The sequence below is a fragment of the Pomacea canaliculata genome, linkage group LG7 (assembly GCF_003073045.1).
Source record: "Pomacea canaliculata isolate SZHN2017 linkage group LG7, ASM307304v1, whole genome shotgun sequence".
In the NCBI taxonomy this organism is placed as follows: Eukaryota; Metazoa; Mollusca; class Gastropoda; order Architaenioglossa; family Ampullariidae; genus Pomacea; species Pomacea canaliculata.
In genome coordinates this window covers 12,204,389-12,227,839 of record NC_037596.1, presented here as the reverse complement: position 1 = coordinate 12,227,839, position 23,451 = coordinate 12,204,389, and the positions used below count along the sequence as shown (strand labels likewise).

General features: G+C 36.6%; 1 protein-coding gene across 1 annotated transcript; it reads right to left on the bottom strand.

Moving 5' to 3' along the window:
* Positions 1 to 160: 160 nt before the first annotated feature.
* LOC112568128 lies at positions 161 to 23,140 on the bottom strand. The gene is made up of 10 exons (XM_025245244.1): positions 23,092 to 23,140; positions 22,044 to 22,148; positions 20,955 to 21,146; positions 14,280 to 14,411; positions 13,796 to 13,826; positions 12,179 to 12,217; positions 7,263 to 7,298; positions 6,919 to 6,945; positions 3,827 to 3,919; positions 161 to 2,992 (listed from the first exon to the last, which is right to left on the bottom strand). The coding sequence occupies exons 2-10, from the start codon at positions 22,135 to 22,137 to the stop codon at positions 2,941 to 2,943; spliced, it is 696 nt and encodes a 231-aa protein (XP_025101029.1). The 5' UTR covers positions 22,138 to 22,148; positions 23,092 to 23,140; the 3' UTR covers positions 161 to 2,940.
* Between the last annotated feature and the right edge of the window lie 311 nt (positions 23,141 to 23,451).

Here is a 23,451-nt window from a genome sequence, read left to right as displayed (position 1 = left end):
CTCAGTAATGTTTGTTTGCTGCATGCTAACAGTTTGGAGACTACTGAGCCGAACTTCTAATCATCGGAAGGCCTCGTTTCAAAGTTAAGGACTGTGAGTTTAAACCTTTCAACCATACCAGCAATGCAAGAGACTGAAAATGTGCAGGAAAACATGTAAGAAGATTTAAATATAAATTTAAATATGACTTTCATGTCACTGAGGAAGAAGGGTCGGTATAACTAAAAGCTGTTTTTCAGTCCAAAGCTATGCTGGCTACAGATAATAATTTCTTTTAAAAAAAACTTTCAAATTATCGACAGGTTTACTATTGGAGAAAAAAAAACACAAAACACCAACGCAGATGTATTGATGTGAATATTTTGAATGTTAGCATATAAGCACACATCTATCCATTTATGTTTATAATGAACTAAAACACACACAAACACAGATGTGAATATTTTGATACTTCAAAAATAGAGACATCTTTAAAAGACTGTTTATTTGTTGTTGTCATAATGACTAAAAATGCCACTTCAAGAAAATATGTATTAAACAATGGTTAAAAATTTCAAAACAACTACACGGATAATATGTGGGTATAATATACATATAAAAATGTAAATATAATACTAAACTTAGATGTAAATGTTATCACATAAACACACACATACACAATTCTGTTTATAATCACATCCCTTTCATAAGAGTTTTAAAAATTGTGATTATAGTATGCCATTACAGCAGTATATGCATGAGATTTTAAAAACCATGAACTACAACAGCATAAACAAAGAGCTTCACAATTCTAGCAAATAGTTAAGGCTATAGTATGCCGAAGCAGCAGTATATACATAAGATTTATAAAATCCTGTTACTACAGCAGCTCAAGCAAGGCGCTTAATAGATTTAGCACATATGGAACCACATAAGCAGAGAGTGGTATGCAGACTAGTATTAGCATGTCTATTTTCTAAAGCACTGTTGAAATACATGGGCCATTTGACACTCTAAAGACAAAGTAATAATCACACAAATATGACATACATATGATTTAAAGCACTAAACATTACAGAATTAACTATGGCATTCAAGTAGTTCATTTATTTACTATTTCCAAGCTGTCTGTTCAAATGCTCTTATATGTATTGTCTGTGTTTAATGTGACTTTTCTGTCACTTTTTCTAGAAATGGTAATGATTTTATCATATTTTTCTTAATGTTACAGTTTCAATTTACAAAAATGTAGGTATATTCAGAAATATTTACAGAAATATAGCTAACATCTGATTTATCAGCTCTCCATGTTGTGACCATCTTTTTTGCTATTTAGCGATAAAATGTTATACCAGCTGTGCATGTACATGCTTCTTTTATTGTCTTTAGCGTTTATAAAAAAATTATACATGTAATAATCATGACCTTGCATTTGTTTTTAGATGGTTAATATGCATAGCTTACAAGCACAGAAGACTGGTGAGTCTAAAAAAATCCTAGTAGGAGTTATTTTTATACAACAATTTTATTTTTAGGATAAACATATTTAAAATAAAAAATGTTAAATATATATATATATCCATTTCTGAATGTGCACAATGTTAGGAATAGGTAGGCAGGGATTATGGCCCTTACCAGTGTGTGAGTGTGGTTTCTGCGTAGTGGTTTGGTGTCAAAACCTGACGTCATATTATGACGCAATTGTAGATGGTACGTATGGAGAAAAGATTTTGGAAGACAGCAGACGGCTGAGAGAAGGGACTAGAGGCGGACACAGTGTGCGGAGATTGCGCTTTGGAACTTGTGTGTTGTTTCCAAAAGAATTTATTCGTAGACATATAATCCAGGTGTTGCCGAGACAGCACTTTCAATTTATGGACCGGAAAAAGGAGGATTATGCTAGGAAGTTTCTTTTTTTCTCTCAGACGATTACTCCAGGCAGTGTGGTTGTGTGGGTAAGTAGGAATTTAGCGAACTATTCACACACAAAAAATTCGTCCAATTTGATTTATAAGTTGCCGCGTGAAAGACATTCATACTGTATATAATTCGCAATAATGTGTGTGTTTAATGTTTAATGTTGAATAATAAAAATGTCGCTGCCCACGTCAAATCTATGTGATATATGAGCGAAAGAACACGTGTGGGTACGTGTGTACACAGTGAGTTCGAGTGGTGTGAAATTGTGAATTGAACGCGTCCCTGAAAGTCTCATTCCCGTTTTATTTCACAAATATACTTAAAAGAATTAGATGTTGGGTTAACAACAGTTTTCTAACTGATACAATGACATGCTTACATCTTAAGAACCATCCTTGTCACTAGATGATAATTTAAGTAATAATTACATGAAGTAATGTTCAGTACAAATCGATAAATGCACACACGAAAAGGTGACTAGATACTGGCTTGATAATGGACATATATGTGCGCCAAAGGTGAGAGCTTGGTGTCTACTAAAGACCAGCAGCCTTTGTCAACCTACTAATGGGTTTTTTTATACACCAAGGTATGCAAGTACAGGCACTGACCACACATTTAACATTCAGCTGTACCAGTATCTTATTAAAACATCACAAAAAGCTGCAAATTTACATCATGTGGATTGTTGCAATTTGTTGGGACCTTACAAATAAAGCAAAAACAAATCTGAATGTATTTCTTGTAATACCGTGGTATCAAATAACAAGTTTTACAAATTATTTGCAAAGAAGGACGTCTCTCTCTCTTCCTCCACCCTGTCTCTGTATTGTGAACACTCTTATGTTATAGTCACCTGGTATGTTCACAAATATAAATCATTCCAGTCCCATCACCATTCCAGTCATCATAATCGATGAAATGGATAGAAACACACAACAATAAAGTTGGCAAACTCATCAAAGTTCTTTGTAAGTCTGGAGGACAGATGACGTGCTTGTTTTAATGATAAAAGTTCTAGAAGGTGGATTTTCTGTACAGTTAAACTGATTCTCTCCTTGTGTTGTAAAATTCAGGATGGGGCTTTTGCGTCCTGGTGACAAAATGATTAGAAAACATCTCATATGAAATAATACGAAAAAAATTACCAACAATACTTTAGACATACCAAAATTGTTTTTTATTCGAATACATGCACAACGTCTTTCTCACTGTATCATGTATGATAAACATACAACAATGTCCCACATCAGGAAAATTGGTTAGGCAGTTTAAAAGAGATTTTATTTAGGAAAATAACAGAAGCAAAGAGCGAAGCGAATAGAATGCTGTCGTCTGAAAAAAATTAAGTACAAAGAAATTAATAAAAAAACAACCTCCCCTTAAAAGAAAGAAAAGAGAAGAAAGATAATGAAAAATTATAATAAAGTTTACTGTCAGTTTTTGTTCAGTTTAATTAGCTCGCAAGCAGCAAGTATTGTTTACTTCTAAAGAAAAACTATTTAACATGCAGACGCGATTGAGATACAATGTAACTAATAAACAAGCAACACATTTAGTAAAACTTGCTCTGCATCTCTCTAATGAATTAATCTTAGAATAGATCATTTTCTAACTTTTACAGTTATTTTGCCTGACACGAATTCTTTCGCATAATTCCGATTCTTTGTCCTTTAAAAAATAGTAACGATTACATTTTTGATTAGAACCATTTTCGACTGCAGTCATGTTCAAAATACGTAAACAATTATTAAATAAAATTTTTAAATTATTACTGAACGCTAAGAATTTGAAATGTGGAAGTATATGTTTGTATGTTTGTGTGCGACGTCTGTGTGTGTGGTAGCTGCGTGTGGTGGTGTTAGTGAAGGAATATTTGTAAACAGAAGTAGAAATATCAGTAATGACTTTACAAAACTTTACTCACATCGGCCTCTTTCTTGGAGACACAGTTCCACATGGAAAAAAGGTCAGTAAAGTTTTCTGTGAGTCAGTCGCAGAAATGTGCGGTACGTCCTTCCTTTGTTCACCAGTTTGAAGACAATGCAAGAAAGAAGTGAAATTAATATACTAAAGGGGAAAACAAAATTGAAATTACTAGGGCTAATAGATAACGTCAATAAAGATCAATAATTATGATGCAATCATGAACATAAATATCTTAAATCTTAAATAACCAAAGCAAAGAGTAAAGCAAATAAAATGCTGTCGTCGGAAATTAAAAACAAAGAAATTGATCAAATAAAACAAAATCACTCCAAGAAAAAGACTGCAAAGAAGAAAGAAAAAATAAGAAAGATGCAGAACTTTTTTTTAAGTTAACTGTCAGCATTTTTCAGTTTAATTACCTCCGAAGCAGTATTGTTTACTTCTAAAGAAAAACTATTAAAAATTGTCATAGAGCGGATACGTTAACATATAGACACACATACAGCCACACAGACACGCAAAGCATGTATGCACACAAAAGAGGTATTTTTATTTAAGTATAAGGAGAAAAGAAATAATATAAAAAAATCTGCATTCATATAATAGTTGAATAATTTGTTGATCACTTCTAGAATTTTTTCACGGTTTTTTTCTGCGATGTTTCTTGCCATCTACACTTTCGTTGACTTACGGCTTCTGTATCCTGTCTCATGTTCCTTTGGCTTCACAAATAACAGGACTATTAGGTTTTTTTTGACCCACTCTACCTTATATAGTCACTAGTGAAGGCCACGTGACAGGAAAGTCCGATACTGGCATAAATAAACATATGTTAATCTTCTCCACAGGTAAGACACCACCAGTATCTCTAATGACAAGCGGATAGGTGATGAGGACTGTGACTTTATCTCACCTGTCTTACCTGTCAGCGACCTCACACCTTTCACTAGCTACACGCTTTTTGTTGGTGCCTTGGTAAATTTCATTGAAACGTAATTCAATCTTTTTTTCAAGACAACAACAGCCTCAAAAGATAACCCAATGAGCCTCTTCATCAACCACCTGGTGCAGAGACTGTTCCTCGAATCCTGTTAGAATCACTGCAGGTATTGTACCAGGTGTGAAGCTACTTCTACAATCCTGTCATTGTCTCAACTTGATAAATATGAGCTTGGTAATCTACAGCTTTGATTTTCTTTCATGTATGTGTATTTATGGAGATGCCTCCCTAAAGATGTGTGCTCAAATGCCTATTCGTAATATTTCTAGACTTTTCCTTGTGGCTGAATACAGTTTCATTCTACTAAAAACTCTTTACTATAACATCATTCTAAGAGGCAAGGAAACTGGATAAAGCAATGTACACGTGTAATACGAAGAAAAGGTGAAGATGAGCATTTATGTGTACCAAAATAGTTATCACGCATACATAAATATTTACACGCAATTCAGTAACAATATTATTACTCTAGTTAAAATAAGTTTCCATTTTCGTTTGGTTCGTCAGTGCTAGGATTTGTTTGTTGATGTTTTATGCCGTGCCAGCAACCAGGGCAATATCAAGGCAATTCAGTGTTAGGAAAGCAATAGAAATACCTGCACACCTACTAGTGCTATGGGACGATGTCGAAAGAGATGTAAGCAGTCTAAAGAGAGAAATGTCGCCTGGCCTGATAATGTGCCAGGTGATCTGCCTAAGCAGGGTGGGGAAAAGAACTACAAAGGCCTTCACTGTTCTGTTCCAAAGAGTCTGGAAACGCAAAGAATGGCCCCAAAAATGAACGGAGTCACTAGCGGTACTCCCTTCAAAAGCAGAAACATCAAACAGTGCTAAAAATAACAAAGCATTCAGCTTATCAGCTGGGAATGAAGTGATTCAGGAGACTCCTTCAAAAGAGTAGAAGACAAAATAATTCGGCCGCATACTAGTTCACCTCATTGGTGGATAAACGTAAATTTCCTCCAAATGTAAAAAGATTTCAAGACTCAAACATTGCTAAGATCTTCAAGGACATCGATCGTCGCTCTTAATTAATTTAGACACACCCTTGCTAGAGATATCAAATGTGCTACTGTCAACATCCCTGGAAGTGCTAGGGAGTAGAGAAAATATGACATAATTTTGCGTAACAAACAACATCTTACATTTTTATTTGACCAGAGAAGGTCCACGAAGAGATGGGAAAGAGCTAACCCAAAGGAGCTTCAAAATACAAAGATTAGAACTGTGCCGTCAAGGAAGCCAGGGAGAAGTCGATTGAGGACCAGTGGTGTCCCAGAGAGGAGGGAATGTTACTGGGTGACAGCAAAAAAAGTCTACAAACAATTAAAGAACATCATCAAGATAGGAAAACACAAAACTCAATCATCATCATCAATCATCATCAATCATCATCAATCATCATCATCAATCTTTCAATCAATCATCAATAATCAATCAATAATCAATCATCATCAATCATCACCATCCATCCATTAATAATCAATCAATCATCCATCAATCATCACCAATCATCGCCAATCATTCAATCGATCCATCCATCAGTCATCATCATCATCAATCAATCCATCCACCCATCAATCAGTCCTCATCAATCGTCCTCCTCCTCCTCCTCATCATCATCATCATCAATCCATCAATCATCCATTATCCATCCATCATCCATCCATCATCAATCATCATCATCATCAAACTTCATCATTATCCATCATTATCAGTATATTTCCTGTCGAGTCTCAATGCTGCCTCCTTGCTTCTTTTTGTCTTAATGATAAGAACCCAGTAACATGGTATTGTAGGCAGACAGTCAATTAAGTTGCAACTATATTTTAAGGCCAAATTTTAAGTGGTTCAGAAATGTCTATCATCAGATATAACATTGGGTAGCATAGACGAAGAGAATTCCTCTATTATTTGGGATTTATAATAGGTAAGCCTTGACGATGAAGCATAGTATGTGCAACAAAACAAAACAAAATACACAAAGAGTTTTTTAAATCCCGCCACGGAAATGAGAGATAGTCTTTTAAAGTGCACAAAAACAGCAATAAGCAACAATATTTTCCTCCATAAAAGTCGTAAGTGCTCACCTCACAAGTACATACACATTAGGATCACTGCAATAAAAGAAGTATATCTTAAGTGAGGTACAAGTTGTAAATTTAATTAGAGGCATCACTCTCCCCGTCTCTAACAAACATATATTAAAATATAAAGATGTGTGTGTGCGCGGGAATGTGTAAGGTATAGAGAGGAGGGGAGAATAAAACACAGTAATGGATATATATCAAACTAAATTTAAAACTAACATCTCATCATAAAAACGGAACAGATATTGTTGACATTTATTTTTTAATAGTTCCTCAGAAATGAGATATTCTTTAAAAGCAAGAAGCCAAAACATGTTCCCCTCATAAAAGTTGTAAGTGCTCACCTAGAAGGTCGATCAGCTCTATACTTAATTCGGTTTCTGAAATAAAAAAGTACATCTCTAAAGAAATGCATCTCTCTCTTAGTCTCTAACAAACACGTATCAAAATATTATCATATTTACATATAAACCAAAATATTTTCCGTGCATAAAAGTCGTAGGTGCTGACGTCCAAGGAAGGAGAAATGGATGACTCCAGGGTTTGTGATATATTAAATAAAAGAAGATCATCCTATGCACGGGACCAGTTCGAGATGTAGTTTGTTTTAGTACATCACTCTGTCATCATAAACACACTACATAACTTAAATCTCTTTGCACCTATTTGTTACTTCCTACCATGCTTCTAAAGTATCATTTTATTCTTAGAAGTTAGGTTTGATGAATTTTTTCTTATCTTTTACAGAAGAAAATTACAAAAATTACCGTGTAGATCATAACTCATTGCTACATTACAGTTTTCGTACTTATGTATAAACAAGCGGCAAACAACTTTTCTTTGCATTACCTTCCTAGGTTAGGGAATTATTGTTTCAGATGGATTGTGAGTAAAGGTAAAGATACGTGAGAAAGAAAGAAATGTGTTTTCTTTTCTTCTAAATTCGAGTGCATTCTTTGCAAAGGTAAAGGTCAGCATCTTCTAATGGTGGGATCCATGACATATTACATTTCTACTCTTTCTGTAGTCAAACGCAAAGTCTAGTTAATATTTTTTTAATTACAAAAATAGGTGGCTTACCAACGATGGAATAAAAATTGTAATGTTATTTTTAAGTAAGCAAAGTGAGGGAAAGCACAAAAGAAATGTTGTGGATACAGACTATACGATATTTTTTAGACTGCAATTTTTTTTACTGAAATGAGATATTGTGTCTCACCTTTAAGGCCAGGCACCGGTCGAAAAATTGTCAAAAATTTTTCATTATGGCCATTTTGAAATTACTTAATTCATACTGTCAAAGTTCATATTTTGTTCTATTCACTTGCCAAGTGGTTTTTCATTGAACAATCTAGAAATATGTCTATTTTGTCAATGAAAACATCTACTTCTATCCTATTTACTTTTCCCGAGCGCAGAATTAGCGAGAATAGAGAATGTTTGAGACATAGCAACACACCTCGCCACGTGGGCAACTGGGTCACATCGTATATCGGTCGAAAGGTCACTGCGTGAATTTTCAAACAAAGGCTGAGTCAAAACCCTTAGAAGGCCCCAAGGTATGATACAAGCTCTTTTCTAGACGACACAAAGGGTCGGAAACTTCCTTATATGGACGCATGCGTAACATACTTTGCATATAGCCAATCAGAATTCACCAATGCCGACCTAGACGGGGTCATAGGGCACACGAACACGCTTCGGCTGTGCTCGGGTATCCCGCAATGCATCTGTCATGGCCTCCGGATGTAAACAAATGGCGACAGAAAATCAAAGCTAGTTATGTGATATTTTCTTTTCTAAGACATTAACGTTAATATTAAATGTTCATTGTGCCTGTCAGACGCTCATTTCTTCTCACAATACCACGTGCAAAAAAATAAAAACCACGTGGACATTCTTAGACCGTCGTAGCAGCTAAAAAAAGTAACTTAGTGAACCGAATTCGGCTGTCGAAAACACCATCAGTCATGTGGTAAGCGAGCTGAAAATAAAGCGAAGTTTTAATTTCTGCTGCAAATCTCGGTAGTAATCAGGACTAGATGCGAACATTTACACATTTGAGTGAACTTCCAATGCTAGTTATTTATGTACTTTGTCTGGAATGTAAGGAAACAGAGCTTACATCATTTGCACAGAAAACAAAGGTTGGGTGGGGGTTGGATGGTCTTACTCCAACCAAATGTAACAAACAGAATGTGAAGACAATTATGTATAGCATTCTTAACAAACACAATGAAAACTGCTATCTAGTCAAGTTTGAAGCCATTCAGTGTCTAGAGAGCACATCATTGTCAGCCCCCTGAAAGGCCAGACAGCTATAGTGACAGAAAATAAGATACCCCCTAGCCACAAAAATCAACCATCTTTAATCCATGTGACTACAGATGTAATTCATAAAATAATCCTAGCATACAGAGGAACAGAACATGAGCAGCTGCCCAAATTCTGGTGCACTCAGTGATGTATCTCTAGATTTCATGAATAGGTTATTCTTATTCCTATTCGCCCCCACTGGAGCATAGGGCTGCAAGAATTGGTTATACTCCCCTATAAGCTTTTGAAATAATTTCTTTAATTGATGTTCATCCCATCACCCTGCAACTGAAGGCTAAGAAAGATGAGAGTGTTTCCTACTAATGCTGCTACTTCAGTAGATGCTCGCACAAAAATTGGAAGCAATATGTGACTTCATCACATTCAAGAAAACAACATCCTCAAAAGATAACCCAATGAGCCTCTTCATCAACCACCTGGTGCAGAGACTGTTCCTAGAATCCTGTTGGAATCGCTGCAGGTATTGTACCAGAAGTGAAGCTACCTCTACAATCCTGTCATTGTCTCAACTTGATAAATATGAGCTTGGTGATCTACAGCTTTGATTTTCTTCCATGTGTGTGTATTTATGGAGATACCTCCCTAAAGATGTGTGCTCAAGTGCCTATTCGTAGTATTTCTAGACTTTTCCTTGTGGCTGAATACAGTTGCATTCTATTAGAAACTCTTTACTATAGCATCATTCTAAAAGGCAAGGAAACTGGATAAAGCAATGTACACGTTTAATACGAAGAAAAGGTGAAGATGAGCATTTATGTGTACCAAAATAGTTATCACGCATACATAAATATTTAAACGCAATTCAGTAACAATATTATTACTCTAGTTAAAATCAGTTTCCATTTTCGTTTGGTTCGTCAGTGCTAGGATTTGTTTGTTGATGTTTTATGACGTGCCAGCCACCAGGGCCATATCAAGGCAATTCAGTGTTAAGAAAGCAATAGAAAAAAAATAATGAATAAAAGATTAACATCAATAGGAAAGACAGGAAAGCACTTTCTGGGATAATAAGGATTAAAACTTATCAATAAAGAAATACCTGCACACCTACTGGTGCTATGGGACGATGTCGAAAGAGATGTAAGCAGTCTAAAGAGAGAAATGTCGCCTGGTCTGATAATGTGCCAGGTGATCTGCCTAAGCAAGGTGGGGAAAGAACTACAAAGGCCTTCACTGTTCTGTTCCAAAGAGTCTGGAACCGCAAAGAATGGCCCCAAAAATGAACGCAGTCACTAGCGGTACCCCCTTCAAAAGCAGAAACATCAAACAGTGCTAAAACTAACGAAGCATTCAGCTTATCAGCTGGGAATGAAGTGGTTCAGGAGACTCCTTCAAAAGAGCAGAAGACAAAATAATTCGGCCGCATACTAGTTCACCTCATTGGTGGGTAAACTTAAATTTCCTCCAAATGTAAAGAGATTTCAAGACTCAAACATTGCTAAGATATTCAAGGACATCGATCGTTGCCCTTAACTAACTTTATTTAGACACACCCTAGCTAGAGATATCAAATGTGCTACTGTCAACATCCCAGGAAGTGCTAGGGAGTAGAGAAAATAAGACATACTTTTGGGTAACAAACAACATCTTACATTTTTATTTGACCAGAGAAGTTCCCCGAAGAGTTGGGAAAGAGCTAACCCAAAAGAGCTTCAAAATAAAAAGATTAGAACTGTGCCGTCAATGAAGATAGGGAGAAGTGGATTGAGGACCAGTGGTGTCCCAGAGAGGAGGGAATGTTACTGGGTGACAGCAAAAAAAGTCTACAAACAATTAAAGATCATCAAGATAGGCCAACACAAAACTCAATCATCATCATGAATCATCATTAATCATCATCATCATCAATCATCATCAATCATTCAATCAATCATCCATCAATCAATCATCATCATCAATCAATCCATCCACCCATCAATCAGTCCTCATCAATCCTCCTCCTCCTCCTCCTCCTCATCATCATCATCATCAATCCATCAATCATCCATCAATCATCCATCCATCATCCATCCATCATCCATCCATCCATCCATCCATCATCCATCATCCATCCATCATTTAATCATCAATCAATCATCATCATCAAACTTCATCATCATCCATCATTATCAGTGTATTTTCTGTCGAGTCTCAATGCTGCCTCCTTGCTTCTTTTTGTCTTAATGATAAGAACCCAGTAACATGGTATTGTAGGTAGACATTCAATTAAGTTACAACTATATTTTAAGGCCATTTTTAAGTGGTTCAGAAATGTCTATCATCAGACATAACATTGTGTAGCTTAGACAATGAGAATTCCTCTATTATTTGGGATTTATAATAGGTAAGCCTTGATGATGAAGTATAGTATGTGCAACAAAACAAAACACACAAAGATTTTTTAAATCATGCCACGGAAATCTTCTTCTTCGTCGTTCACTCAAATGGACACGCCTGCCACCTGCACGAATGATGCTGTGCGCCGCAGGTCCTCCAGGCTGCCGTGTAGCTTCCTCAATACTGGCGTCTCATCAGTCCAAATGCGGTGCCTGAGTTCTTCGTGCATAGGACATTCTTGCAGTAGATGTGCTGTTGTCTGACTGCCTGTCTGGCACGGGCACTGGTCTGTCTGGCCGATCCGGAGCTTGGTGTAAAGGTGGTAATTGAGACGGTTGTGGCCTGTCCTCAGCCTGAAAATAATGACCTGCTCAGCTCTTGTAAGCAGGTAGTACGGGTCGTTTCGGTTGAAACGTGGGTGCTGCTGCAGCCACTTGTTGTGCTGTTTGGCCTTGATGATGGATTTGACTTCGCTGTAGGTGGTGGACCTGTCTTGCTGCTCTTTTTTGGATCCTTCATGCCACGGAAATGAGAGATAGTCTTTTAAAGTGCACAAAAACAGCAAAAAGCAAAAATATTTTCCCCCATAAAAGTCGTAAGTGCTCACCTCAAAGGTTCGAACTCACCAGTCCTCACATTAGGATCACTGCAATAAAAGAAGTACATCTTAAGTGAGGTACAAGTTGTAAATTTAATTAGATGCATCACTCTCCCCCTCTCTAACAAACATATATTAAAATATAAAGATGTGTGTGCGCGCGGGAATGTGTGAGGTATAGAGAGGAGGGGAGAATAAAACACAGTAATGGACAAATATCAAACTAAATTTAAAACTAACATCTCATCATAAAAACGGAACAGATATTGTTGACATTCATTTTTTTAATAGTTCCTCAGAAATGAGATATTCTTCAAAAGCAAGAAGCCAAACATGTTCCCCTCATAAAATGTAGTAAGTGCACTCCTAGAAGGTCGATCAGCTCTATACCTAATTAGGTTTCTGAAATAAAAAAGTACATCTCTAAAGAAATGCATCTCTCTCTTAGTCTCTAACAAACACGTATTAAAATATTATCATATTTACATATAAACCAAAATATTTTCCTTGCATAAAAGTCGTAGGAGCTGACGTCCAAGGAAGGAGAAATGGGTGACTCCAGGGTTTGTGATATCTTCAATAAAAGAAGATCATCCAATGCATGGGACCAGTTCGAGATGTAGTTAGTTTTAGTACATTACTCTCTCATCATAAACAGACTACATAACTTAAATCTCTTTGCAGCTATTTGTTACTTCCTACCATGCTTCTAAAGTATCATTTTATTCTTAGAAGTTAGGTTTGATGAATTTTTTCTTATCTTTTACAGAAGAAAATTACAAAAATTACCGTGTAGATCATAACTCATTGCTACATTACCGCAGTTAGTTTTCGTCCGTATGTATAAACAAGCAGCAAACAACTTTTCTTTGCATTACCTTCCTAGGTTAGGGAATTATTGTTTCAGATGGATTGTGAGTAAAGGTAAAGATAACTGAGAAAGAAAGAAATGTGTTTCCTTTTCTTCTAAATTCGAGTGCATTCTTTGGAGAGGTAAAGGTCAGCATCTTCTAATGGTGGGATCCAGGACATATTACATATCTACTCTTTCTGTAGTCAAACTCAAAGTCTAGTTAATTTTTTTTTTTAATTTACAAAAATAGGTGGCTTACCAACGATGGAATAAAAATTGTCATGGTATTTTTAAGTAAGCAAAGTGAAGGAAAGCAGAAAAGAAATGTTATAGATACAGACTATACGATATTTTTTAGACTGCAATTTTTTTCCTGAAATGAGATATTGTGTCTCACCTTTAAAAGTAGCTATTTTAGTTCATTTGAAAATTCGTTTACTGTATCTATTAAATTCTACATGATTTGTGTGTATTAGGTAAACTCTTCTGCTCTAATTATAACCCCGTACCTTATTTTACAAGGAAGAAATATAATAACAAAGCAACAGACAAGATATGAAGACAAAGCCTTTGAAACTATTGCAATCTGTAAATCGCTGCTTAGGCGATCAAGATAAATAACCATAAATTAATTTCATAAATAAAGGTGAAAGTGTGTACATGTGTGTTCCTTTCTGCTAGAATGAATGTGTGTTTGTCTTCAGGTCTGTTAAGCTTTAGCATCATGCGGTATACATTTTACATGTACGGAAGAATGTGTTAAATCAACTTACCGTGTGGACATTGATAAGGTTCGTCCAAAATCTGAAAACATTCAGTTTATATTAAATATATGACTGTTATCTTCCGTATCAAATACGAGCATACGCAGTTCAGCATCCACGTTTCGAAGAAAATTAATAATTAATTAATAGTTGAAATAAAATATCTTAACTATGACGAAAGTCAAGATATCGAGGGAAATCAAATGCTGTTTTTACAGCTATTAAATACGAATTATTTGCATTACAAAATATCTCAATACGCAGTTCAGCATCCACGTTCCGACGAAAATTAATAATCAATGAATGGTTGAAAAAATATCTTAAATGACGATAATCAAGATATAAAAGGAAAAAATGCTGTCTTTATAGTCTTTTAATACGAAGAATTCGCATTACACATTAGGGTAATTGTTTAAATTGTTTACATTTTCCTTTTTTTTCTAGTATCACATTGTTGCTATTATAGAACTAGAATAAAATACGTTTTTCTTACAATATTTGCAGATTAAAAACCCGACCAGGACCAGGACCAGGACCAGGAACAAGAGGACCAAGGGCACGCTCAGGCCCACGATTAAAGCAACCTGCCCAGGACTATCACTGTCAGGCTGTCCCGGGATAAACTCTGCACAGATTTTAAAGATTTTCAGTTATGCCATTACCATCATATGAACTAAAAGTTCTATAAAGACAAATACTACCACAGTCAAAATAAGCTAGTATAAAGAAATATCATCAATTAGGTGTATCAATGTCTTTGTGCAGACCTCTTTGATAATTAATAGTACTAGACACTTTCGTCCCCATTGCTAATCTAGCGGACAGCATTACTTGGTCATAGTCGTCTCTTACACCTGTGTTACTTGTAACATTTTTCGTCAAAAATCCAGTTTAAAGTATAAAAGATATTACTGATAAATACTGAATCAAAAAAAAAAAAAAAAGAAGAGCGAGTAGAAACTTTTAGAGCAAACAAACAAACAAACAAACAAACAAACAAACAAACAAACAAACAAACAAACAAACAAACAAAGCATTCACTGACATGCCAATTGCAGAAAACTAAGCGTTTTTTTTAATTTTTCTCGAAGAAATTATTTTAGACTAGCAATTCATTATACACAAAAGTAAAAGTGCACTAAACGTGTAAACATTTGATTATAAATTATACAATGAAGTGTAGTAGTTTATGTATTTTTTAAAAAAAACCTATAATTGATGTTTTAACTAATGTCGACATCTCCAGTCAGTTAAAGTATTCTGATTTCACTATTTAGCTTTATTGTTTAAAAAAAGAGAACTAAAAGGACAACTCTATATTGTTGGGCAGTCGATAATCTAGGTTTATCTATGATTATTTATTTTAAAATCAAGTATATAATAATGTACAAATATAGTAGAAAAGGCAAATGGAAAAATAATGTAAAACCATTCCACCAAGTACACGCTTACATCGAACCAGCTAATTCAATAAATGCTCTCAATCCATTCGCCAATCATATCTTATGGTTCAACGCCAATGTGCATACAACATGTAACAATCCAGTTCTGTTGAAATCGCCATCAGTAGGCTTCCCACAATGTTTTGTGACCTCAATATGAGGCTAGAGTATCAACACCCATAAGGTCTGAACGTCCCCCGCAGACTTTGTCCCAAGATACGACGCCTGAAATACCTAAACAAACTACAGTCTGGGAGGATTGTCTTGGAATGATATTTCACATGGCACCTTCCCACAATCCTCTCTTAACATGGCGCAGTAGTCAACTTTGCTAAATAACCTGCACGTTGGGTCATAAATAGCAGCCAATGATGTTCGCAGGCTGTCCAAAAAACGGATGTTAATCTCCAAAGTCAACATCCAGGTTTTACTGTATCAAATGTTGATTGTCATTGGCTAAAGCCAAAAGTTTCAGATTATAATGGCGAGATAACACCTGCTGCATATGGCGATATGCTCCTGGCATTACTGGTATTGAGTTTTAACATAGACGTTATAAGCTCTGGTTTTAACCAGAACTTTTGTTAAAGGGATGCTGCCTATTGTCTCACCTGTTACACTGAGTCTTTCAAGAAGTAACCTGTTGACATGGTTGTCTTCCCCACAAATTCTAATACAAACAAAGGAATTTGTCCCTCTTTTGCAGGTTTTTATTTTCTTACTGTCGATGCTTCAAAATATATCTCCTTGACCTTTTAAACCTGAGATTTCTTGTGTACAGCTTGCCTTTTTACGGCCTCTCATACCCTCTTAGCATCATCTATTCCTTATTTCTGTACTCATCTGACTACCATCTACCCCGACCTTGTTGTGGTGGAAGTACACAGATCCAGCAGCTGACAATGATCGCGACAGTTAGAAAACCTTCCTTAGTTCTAAGAATTTTATCCATTATCCATTATGTAGCCCACGTTTCTCCCTTTCCACTTCAGTGTCGACCGTCCCCATCCCCATGGTGCTAAAACATGATCTTTGTTGTACGGGTCACATGATGCCCTGAAGTATTGCAAGTAGACAATCAGGGTGGTGACTGCATTGTGGGTATTTACACGTTCATCGTACTTACACTTAAGGAGTTCTTAACAGTTTTTAAGGCATTTGGTCCCAAATGCATTCTTTCTTTATTTTAAAAACTACATATTTAATTCTCCTGTATAACGTGTAAACTTTTATTGTTAAACAATTCTTCGGACCGTCAGTGTCAGCCATAACCTTTTAACTTCACGTTCCGTACGCACAAAAACCATGTGAACCTCTCATTGGAGTCTTTTTGCTATCGAGAAGTTATTTTAATTAGGACTGACTTTGTTGGACAGGAAAATTATTCTGGTTTCATTTAATTTTTCTCCCATCTCTGTTGTTCTTGTTCCCAGGTCTCCTGTTTGACCTACGGATACACAGTTTCTATTTACTACATCATCATGCAGCTCCTAAGTCGATGGGCAAGAACTATTTCCAGTTATATATTGGTCAGCTTTTATCACAGACTAATACTGAATTTGTGGATCTTTACTACGAGCTTTAGCTTTGTACCTCTTGCACATCCCATGCAGCTTTATTCACATTATCTGGCATTCTCTACACAATAATGTTTTATGTTGTGTTGTGTGCATCCGTGTCTGTCGGTTTGTGTTGATGGGGTTAGGCTGTTTGTTTTTGTAACTGACCATAAGACTGTTCATAGTACCTGGATATAAAGCTATATAAAGTCACTTTATCAATATATCTCTCAAGTCTATATTATGTCTCAGTATATAGCCATAGATATCCCCATAAATTGAACACCCACATAAAAGAGGTATCAAAAGTTCTAAAATCCAGTCTACAAAGTAGAAAGTAAAATCATACCAGAAAGCCAAATAAAGTAGAAGAGAGTAACACGGACACGGCAACCAATGCAGTACACCACCATGGTGGACTTCACACGCCTCATACTAGCCTAAAGCAAATGACAACAGCAGGAAAAGAGGGCACAGACAAAGTTCACCACCAAAGCAGACTTGGCAAACCTCCTAGACATTGATAAGTAAGAGAGCACATACACGAGTAGACTTATGCCCCTCTCTTTACCCACATCCCCCATACACACATCCCCCACAAGATCAAATGCAAAATCAGTGTGAGATGGAAGCCCTTTTCCTTCCAAAATAAACAGCAAAACATTCCACAAGATTCACTGATATGAAGATGATCACTCAAAGCCAGGCCAAAAAGGTAGACTCAATGCCCACAGGTCTTTTATCTAGAATGCTTAGATGTTTTACTTCCCGCCATCATTAGTGTTAATGTCAGTTTGTCAACAGGAGTTTTGCCATCATTACTTACAAAGGCCTTGATGAGGCCACTTCTTAATGATGTTCACACATGATGTCAATGTGTAAAACAACTACCACCCAGTTACAAAATTGTCTTTTCTAAGATAATGGAGAAAGTCGTCTTAAAGACAGCATAATCTTTAACATTTTCCATGTGTTAACTAGTCCACCTGCTCGTCTTCCTCTGGAGATTCACGAAGTTCTAAACACCTACTGTTTGTTTACAGAGTCCTACCTACATTTTCTTTGTTTGTCTTCTATTACATGTCTTGGTGGTTGTTTATCCTTCCGTCATTCGTATGACGTGTCTCGTTCCTTCATGCGTTTTATCAATCATTATTATTGTTCTTCTTATTATTACTACTACTTACAGCCGTCTTCTGGAGACAGTTGTCAATATATCAATATGTATGTTGCTATGAATTGTTAGAAGCCTCCTCAGTAATGTACCTGATATGACACATATCACCACAGACCAAATGACTGCCTTCCTTGGCAATCTTTTTCTGTCTCAATGTATGTGTGTTGTTGAAGGGTCAAAGAGATGGTGACAGAAATAAGAAAGCTGCTTTATTAAATGTTTTTTTTAATTGGGTTAGTTTATCAACATGGTTTGTGTCTTTTGCCAGTATTGCAAGAGTAGAGTTATTATAATTTTTTTTATCTAATCAGAAAACCATCTATTAGGGTCATAACAGATAATTAAGTTAACTATCTATCAGCTCAACTAGAAGTAGAGTGTCATGAACCAGCCTGGTTCAAGGCCAGAACAACAGCCGAAGCGGGGTGTAGGTAATTATAGGTAGGCGGGGATCAGTAAAAGCGGACAGTGGGGGAAACCTTTCTGTCCGTTTTTACGACTTGACAGGGCGCAGTGACTTATGGAGGAGATCGGGAACTAGAGTCGGGGTTGGCAGATGTAGTAGGTACGGGAATAGCGCAGTAGGCAGTAGTAGCCTTAGTATTAGAGCGATAACGTTAGGCACAAGTAGATTAGGTGACGAGTAGTCACGTGTTTGATTAGTATATAGTTAGAGGTAGATGGTTAGTCGGGGCTTTTTCCCCTTGTATCCAAGCAGAGACGTCGGTCTCGGAGTTTTCAGACGCATGCAGCAGGTCTGCGACAGGGAAGCCCGTTCCGCGTAGAACGAACCGCTACCTGCTGGCACTTGCGGTCTGGTGGATGAGAGTGGTGAGAGGTGCAACGACAAGCGAGGGCGTCAACGGTGTTACGTCAACAGGTGTGTACAGCCAGTCACACCTATCTCTTCGTCTGCAAGTGTGTACAGTCAGTCACACTAACCTCTACATCAACAGGTGTGTACAGCCAGTCACACCTATCTCTTCGTCTACAAGTGTGTACAGTCAGTCACACTTACCTCCACGTCAACGGGTGTGTACAGCCAGTCACACCCATCTTCTCAAGTGTGTACAGTCAGTCACACTAACCTCCATGTCAACAGGGGTGTACAGCCAGTCACCCCCATCTTCTCAAGTGTGTACAGTCAGTCACACTAACCTCCACGATAACAGGTGTGCACAGCAGACGCACCTATCTCTTCATCTGCAAGTGTGGACAGTCAGTCACACTAACCTCCACGACAACAGGTGTGTACAGCCGGTCACACCCATCTTCAAATCATCAGGCACGGACATTTGTACAGATACGGTCGTATGTACCAATTAGTTAACGTTTAAAGTTTAGTCTGCTCTCAAATTTGTGTCAACCTAATTTGCTTCGTTAATTGTCTTGTAATTATAATTTGTTTGTTGTGCAACTGTCTTGTCAGTTGTGTGTTTTGCGCACGCGAGGAGAGCGACTGTCAGTCAGTGAGCGTGCGGACGTGTGGAACGGACGGGTGTCTGAGTGTGAGGGTGAAAGCGGGCGAAGCGAGCCAGCCAGAGGACCCCTTTCCCCTAAGGGCGGGTGGTAACAGCACCCCTTACAGACGCGCCATCTCCCGTTCCATCACACAGAGGTTTGCAAATTTGTGAATGGGATGTTCTTCAAAAACTTAATGATCGCGGTCAGTAGTGTAAATGGTGGAAAGTACAGGTGTGCAGGTTGATTCGTTGCTTTTGCCATTTCTTCATCATTCTACTACAAGATGCTGTTCTTTAGTAGACTTCAGACCCCTGAATACTTTTGTCTCCTTTGCTAATCTAGCAGACGACACTGGCCATGCTCCTCCCTTATACCTTTGTTATTTCTAACATTCTTCATCAAATATTACTTAATTAAACTGTTTTATCGATTAAACTGTATTTAAAAGAGCAGAGGCTTATCATCATCATCATCATCATCATCATCATCATCATCATCATCATCATCATCATCATCATCATTATTGTTATTGACCAGTTGTTGACCAAATACAGAACAAATAAAAAGTTCTGATGGTTTGAAGCGAACAATTTTTATAGTTGGCATCATTATTTTTCATATCAATAAGGGTAAGTAAAGAAGAAAAGAAAATAATAATACCGCGTGTGCTTCTCGATAATATATAGATGTTACTGCCTATCATTGGATCATTACCTTTAAAAAAGTTTGAATCGTAGTCATAGCTGTTTGTAATGGTAAGTACAAAGTAGAACAAACGGAATTAAAGTCATGAGAGTGCAGCACACCTAGCATTACAAAGAACAATAAATCTGAAGTACTGTGTATTAAAATTGTAAATTGTAATGAGCTTAACTTTCTTAATCAGTTTTAACAACAAAGATAGTGCATCAGAGCAGCTGTTTAGTTTTTAATGGTAACGAACCTTCCTTAACTAAAATGTCTTAGTGGCTAATATAATTTGTAGCCGGTATCATTACAATTATTAATGATGTAGTTAATACCACACAGTTTAAATACTGAAGAAAACAGAGTGAAATAATATAATCAAGAGGTAATCTTAGAATATGTATAAAATATATTGACACAATATAATCTTAGAATATGTATAAAATATATTGACACAATATAATCTGACTAAGAAAAAAAACTGCTAACTAGCAAGTAGCTAAAATGTTAACAGTATATACCCTTTTTAATATATAGATCCTAAAGTTGTGTTGTCTATGCCGGTTGCAAGTTTTTCTGTAGCTTTAAACAACTATATATATATATGTCAGCAGGGACAAACATGCACCAGAAGCACGTTATAAAACATTTTGTATCTTATTTGTTTTGTGTGGCGCCTTTAAAACCTGTCAAGTGAATTGTTTTAACTACGTAACTCTAAGATTAATATGGAAAGCTGTGTATTGTATTGTATTAGTGTCATTTACGACTAAATTACGATAATCACAGAAGGAGTTAATTAATAATTGTAAACAGTAAGATACATTTGACATCCTCACCTGCTTTTCTGCAATAGCACCAGCTGGCGTCAGTCTTAGGATTAAAGAGAGAGTTACAGATGAAATGGTCAGGTTTCTTTTCCAAGTCAAGTGGTACTGTGATTAGAGCAGTGGTGTTTTCAAGTGTATGGGTATATCCTGGAGCACTGCTACAGTGGTACTTGTCTACCCAGTCACAAATGAGAACGCTTTCTGTATAACATATTACAAAAAAAACAAAAACAAAAACGGATGTCCTTACTTTATGATAAATAACTCTTAAGAATACGAAAAGCTATTTGAGTGTTTTTCTGAAAATGAAAAGATCCAGAATGCCGTTTGTTTTAATTACCCTAACTCCACTTTTACTAAGTAAGAAATAAAGAACACCGCCCAAAGGTTTTACACTACAGTACAGAAATAACAACTTCAATCCCATTAGCGATTATACAGGTAAATAGAGGTAATGTTGGCGAATAATAGCAGTTTCATATGCTCATCTAATTGGATTTTAAAGCTGAGTTATTTTTGTTTCCTTCACTAGATTTTGACCGAGAAGAAATGTAGAAGAAAAAAAGGACCTGATAAATAAGAGACTACTGCAGTCTATAGTAGAATGAATACTCACTGCTACTTCCCCTAGGCTACAGCATTGCTACCGTTACTCTGCTACGCTGCTCTGTAAATGTAGCACATGTTAAGTCTCATATACTGCTCGCTGTGTGTCTACACGATAAGTCCATCCAACACGCTGTGTGTGTCTACACATGTTAATTCTATGTAACAATGCTCTGTGTTTGTCTACATGTTATGTCTATGTAACACACTGCTTTGTGTCTGTCTGCACATGTTCGTATGTTAAATCTGACATACTGCAACACACTTTGCATGTTATAAGCACACTCCAATCGCTAAACCATATTAAACACACAGTGCAGAATGAAGAACAAGATTACACTGGATGATATAAACATTAAACAACGTTCACAGAAAAGTCGTCAATACCTTTCTTTTAACTTTAAGTCAATGAAATGCAGACAGGGTCCAAGAAGAGACATCCGGAAGCAAAGATAGAAATATAAACAGATATTTGGTGGTTTTATCAATTACCTTTTGCACCATCAGCAAACAAAGCCCAGACTTCAAAATCTTTCTGGCATGAACTCTCGGGAATTAGAAATGTCACAGACGTTTCGCCACTCATTTCTGAAATATCTGTAAGATGTAAAAGCAAAGAACCTTAACAGACGTTCCTGTAAATCAATGTGAGTGTATACAAAGAATTTTTAATGCTACGTATCTGATTAAAGGCGAGTTTAGGGTTATCTCTGGTTTGTCTATATATGTAGTGGAAAAATTGTTGTCATGTCACTAATCACTTTGCTCAATAGAGATAAGGAGAAAGCAGGATCTTACAAAATGTTATGATAATTACATTATTTAATTACAATTCATTAGGTATCTGTTAGGAAATATGGTCCTTGCGACGAGAAACGTGGGCATGAAGAGACGATTGACTGTGATACCTTCTGTTAGCGGGTCGAGAGGTTGTGTCTTCATAGTTTAAACACTCGTACCTAGACTGAAGACCAACCCTAAATGGTTTGCGTTTCTTCAGATATAGATATAGGCAATAACAAAACTAACCTCTAAAGTACAGCATCCAAAACCCATCCGTGAATTAATTATCCGCTAAGAATAGCACCTGCGATTAACGAGCGCTGCTAACATCGTACTACGTCACGTTTGTACACCATTGACAAGGTTCCCAGCAGTCATCACCAGACAAGGGGAGAGAATGAGAGACAGTTTGGATTATTCGGTCGCTGACTGTATATTTTTTCTTGGTTCTAAGAAAACTGCTACTTTAGCACGAGATATGCAGACTTTCAACGTCCGAATTATCAAAATTGTCGCTCATTCTCTCTCTCGCAAGCCATTCAGGTTGAACTTTCAGTATGGGATGGTTCACAGTGTTGGCGAGTTGTAATAAAGCAGTATATCTGATATGAGATTAATATTGTAGACTGCAGGCATTATTCCCAAAGCAATGTCATTCTGAGATCACGAATTCATGAAAGTTTTAAGGTGTTTATTAAAAACATGATAGATAAAGTAGCGTTCACAAGCCAGTAAATATAAAACGATCTGTACATACTTTGCACAAGCACTCGACGGCTACGAGCTCGGGAGGAAATGAGGCTTAGGTCGTCTCTCCACTGTAAGAACTCCAGACTATTAATAGATACATTCATGATACGGGAATTTCCGATCAATGAATAATTCAAGTGTTTGCGTGTGTGATGAGGGGTAGGGAACAGCGTGTATGCTCATGCATTAAACCTATTGTCTAAATTTTTCAAAAGTATACACATAAATCATAGGCAATATAAATTGTTTTAAAAGCTTGTCTAATGCCAGACAAAAATGTGCTTTTTCAGTTCTGGATGGATGCATTGATAAAATATAAACATTTGAAAAAAGAGATACCCGTATGTTATATGAACATTGTATTGTT

What these genes read in the sequence shown, in the direction of transcription:
- LOC112568128 (XM_025245244.1), bottom strand. Translation starts at nt 22,137, where the DNA reads ATGAGTGGCGAAACGTCTGTGACATTTCTAATTCCCGAGAGTTCATGC. An exon ending in GTGCTATTGCAGAAAAGCAG is followed by an intron (nt 14,412 to 20,954) that starts GTGAGGATGTCA and finishes AAATCTGTGCAG; the next exon opens with AGTTTATCCCGGGACAGCCT. An exon ending in ACCTTATCAATGTCCACACG is followed by an intron (nt 12,218 to 13,795) that starts GTAAGTTGATTT and finishes CTTTTATTGCAG; the next exon opens with TGATCCTAATGTGAGGACTG.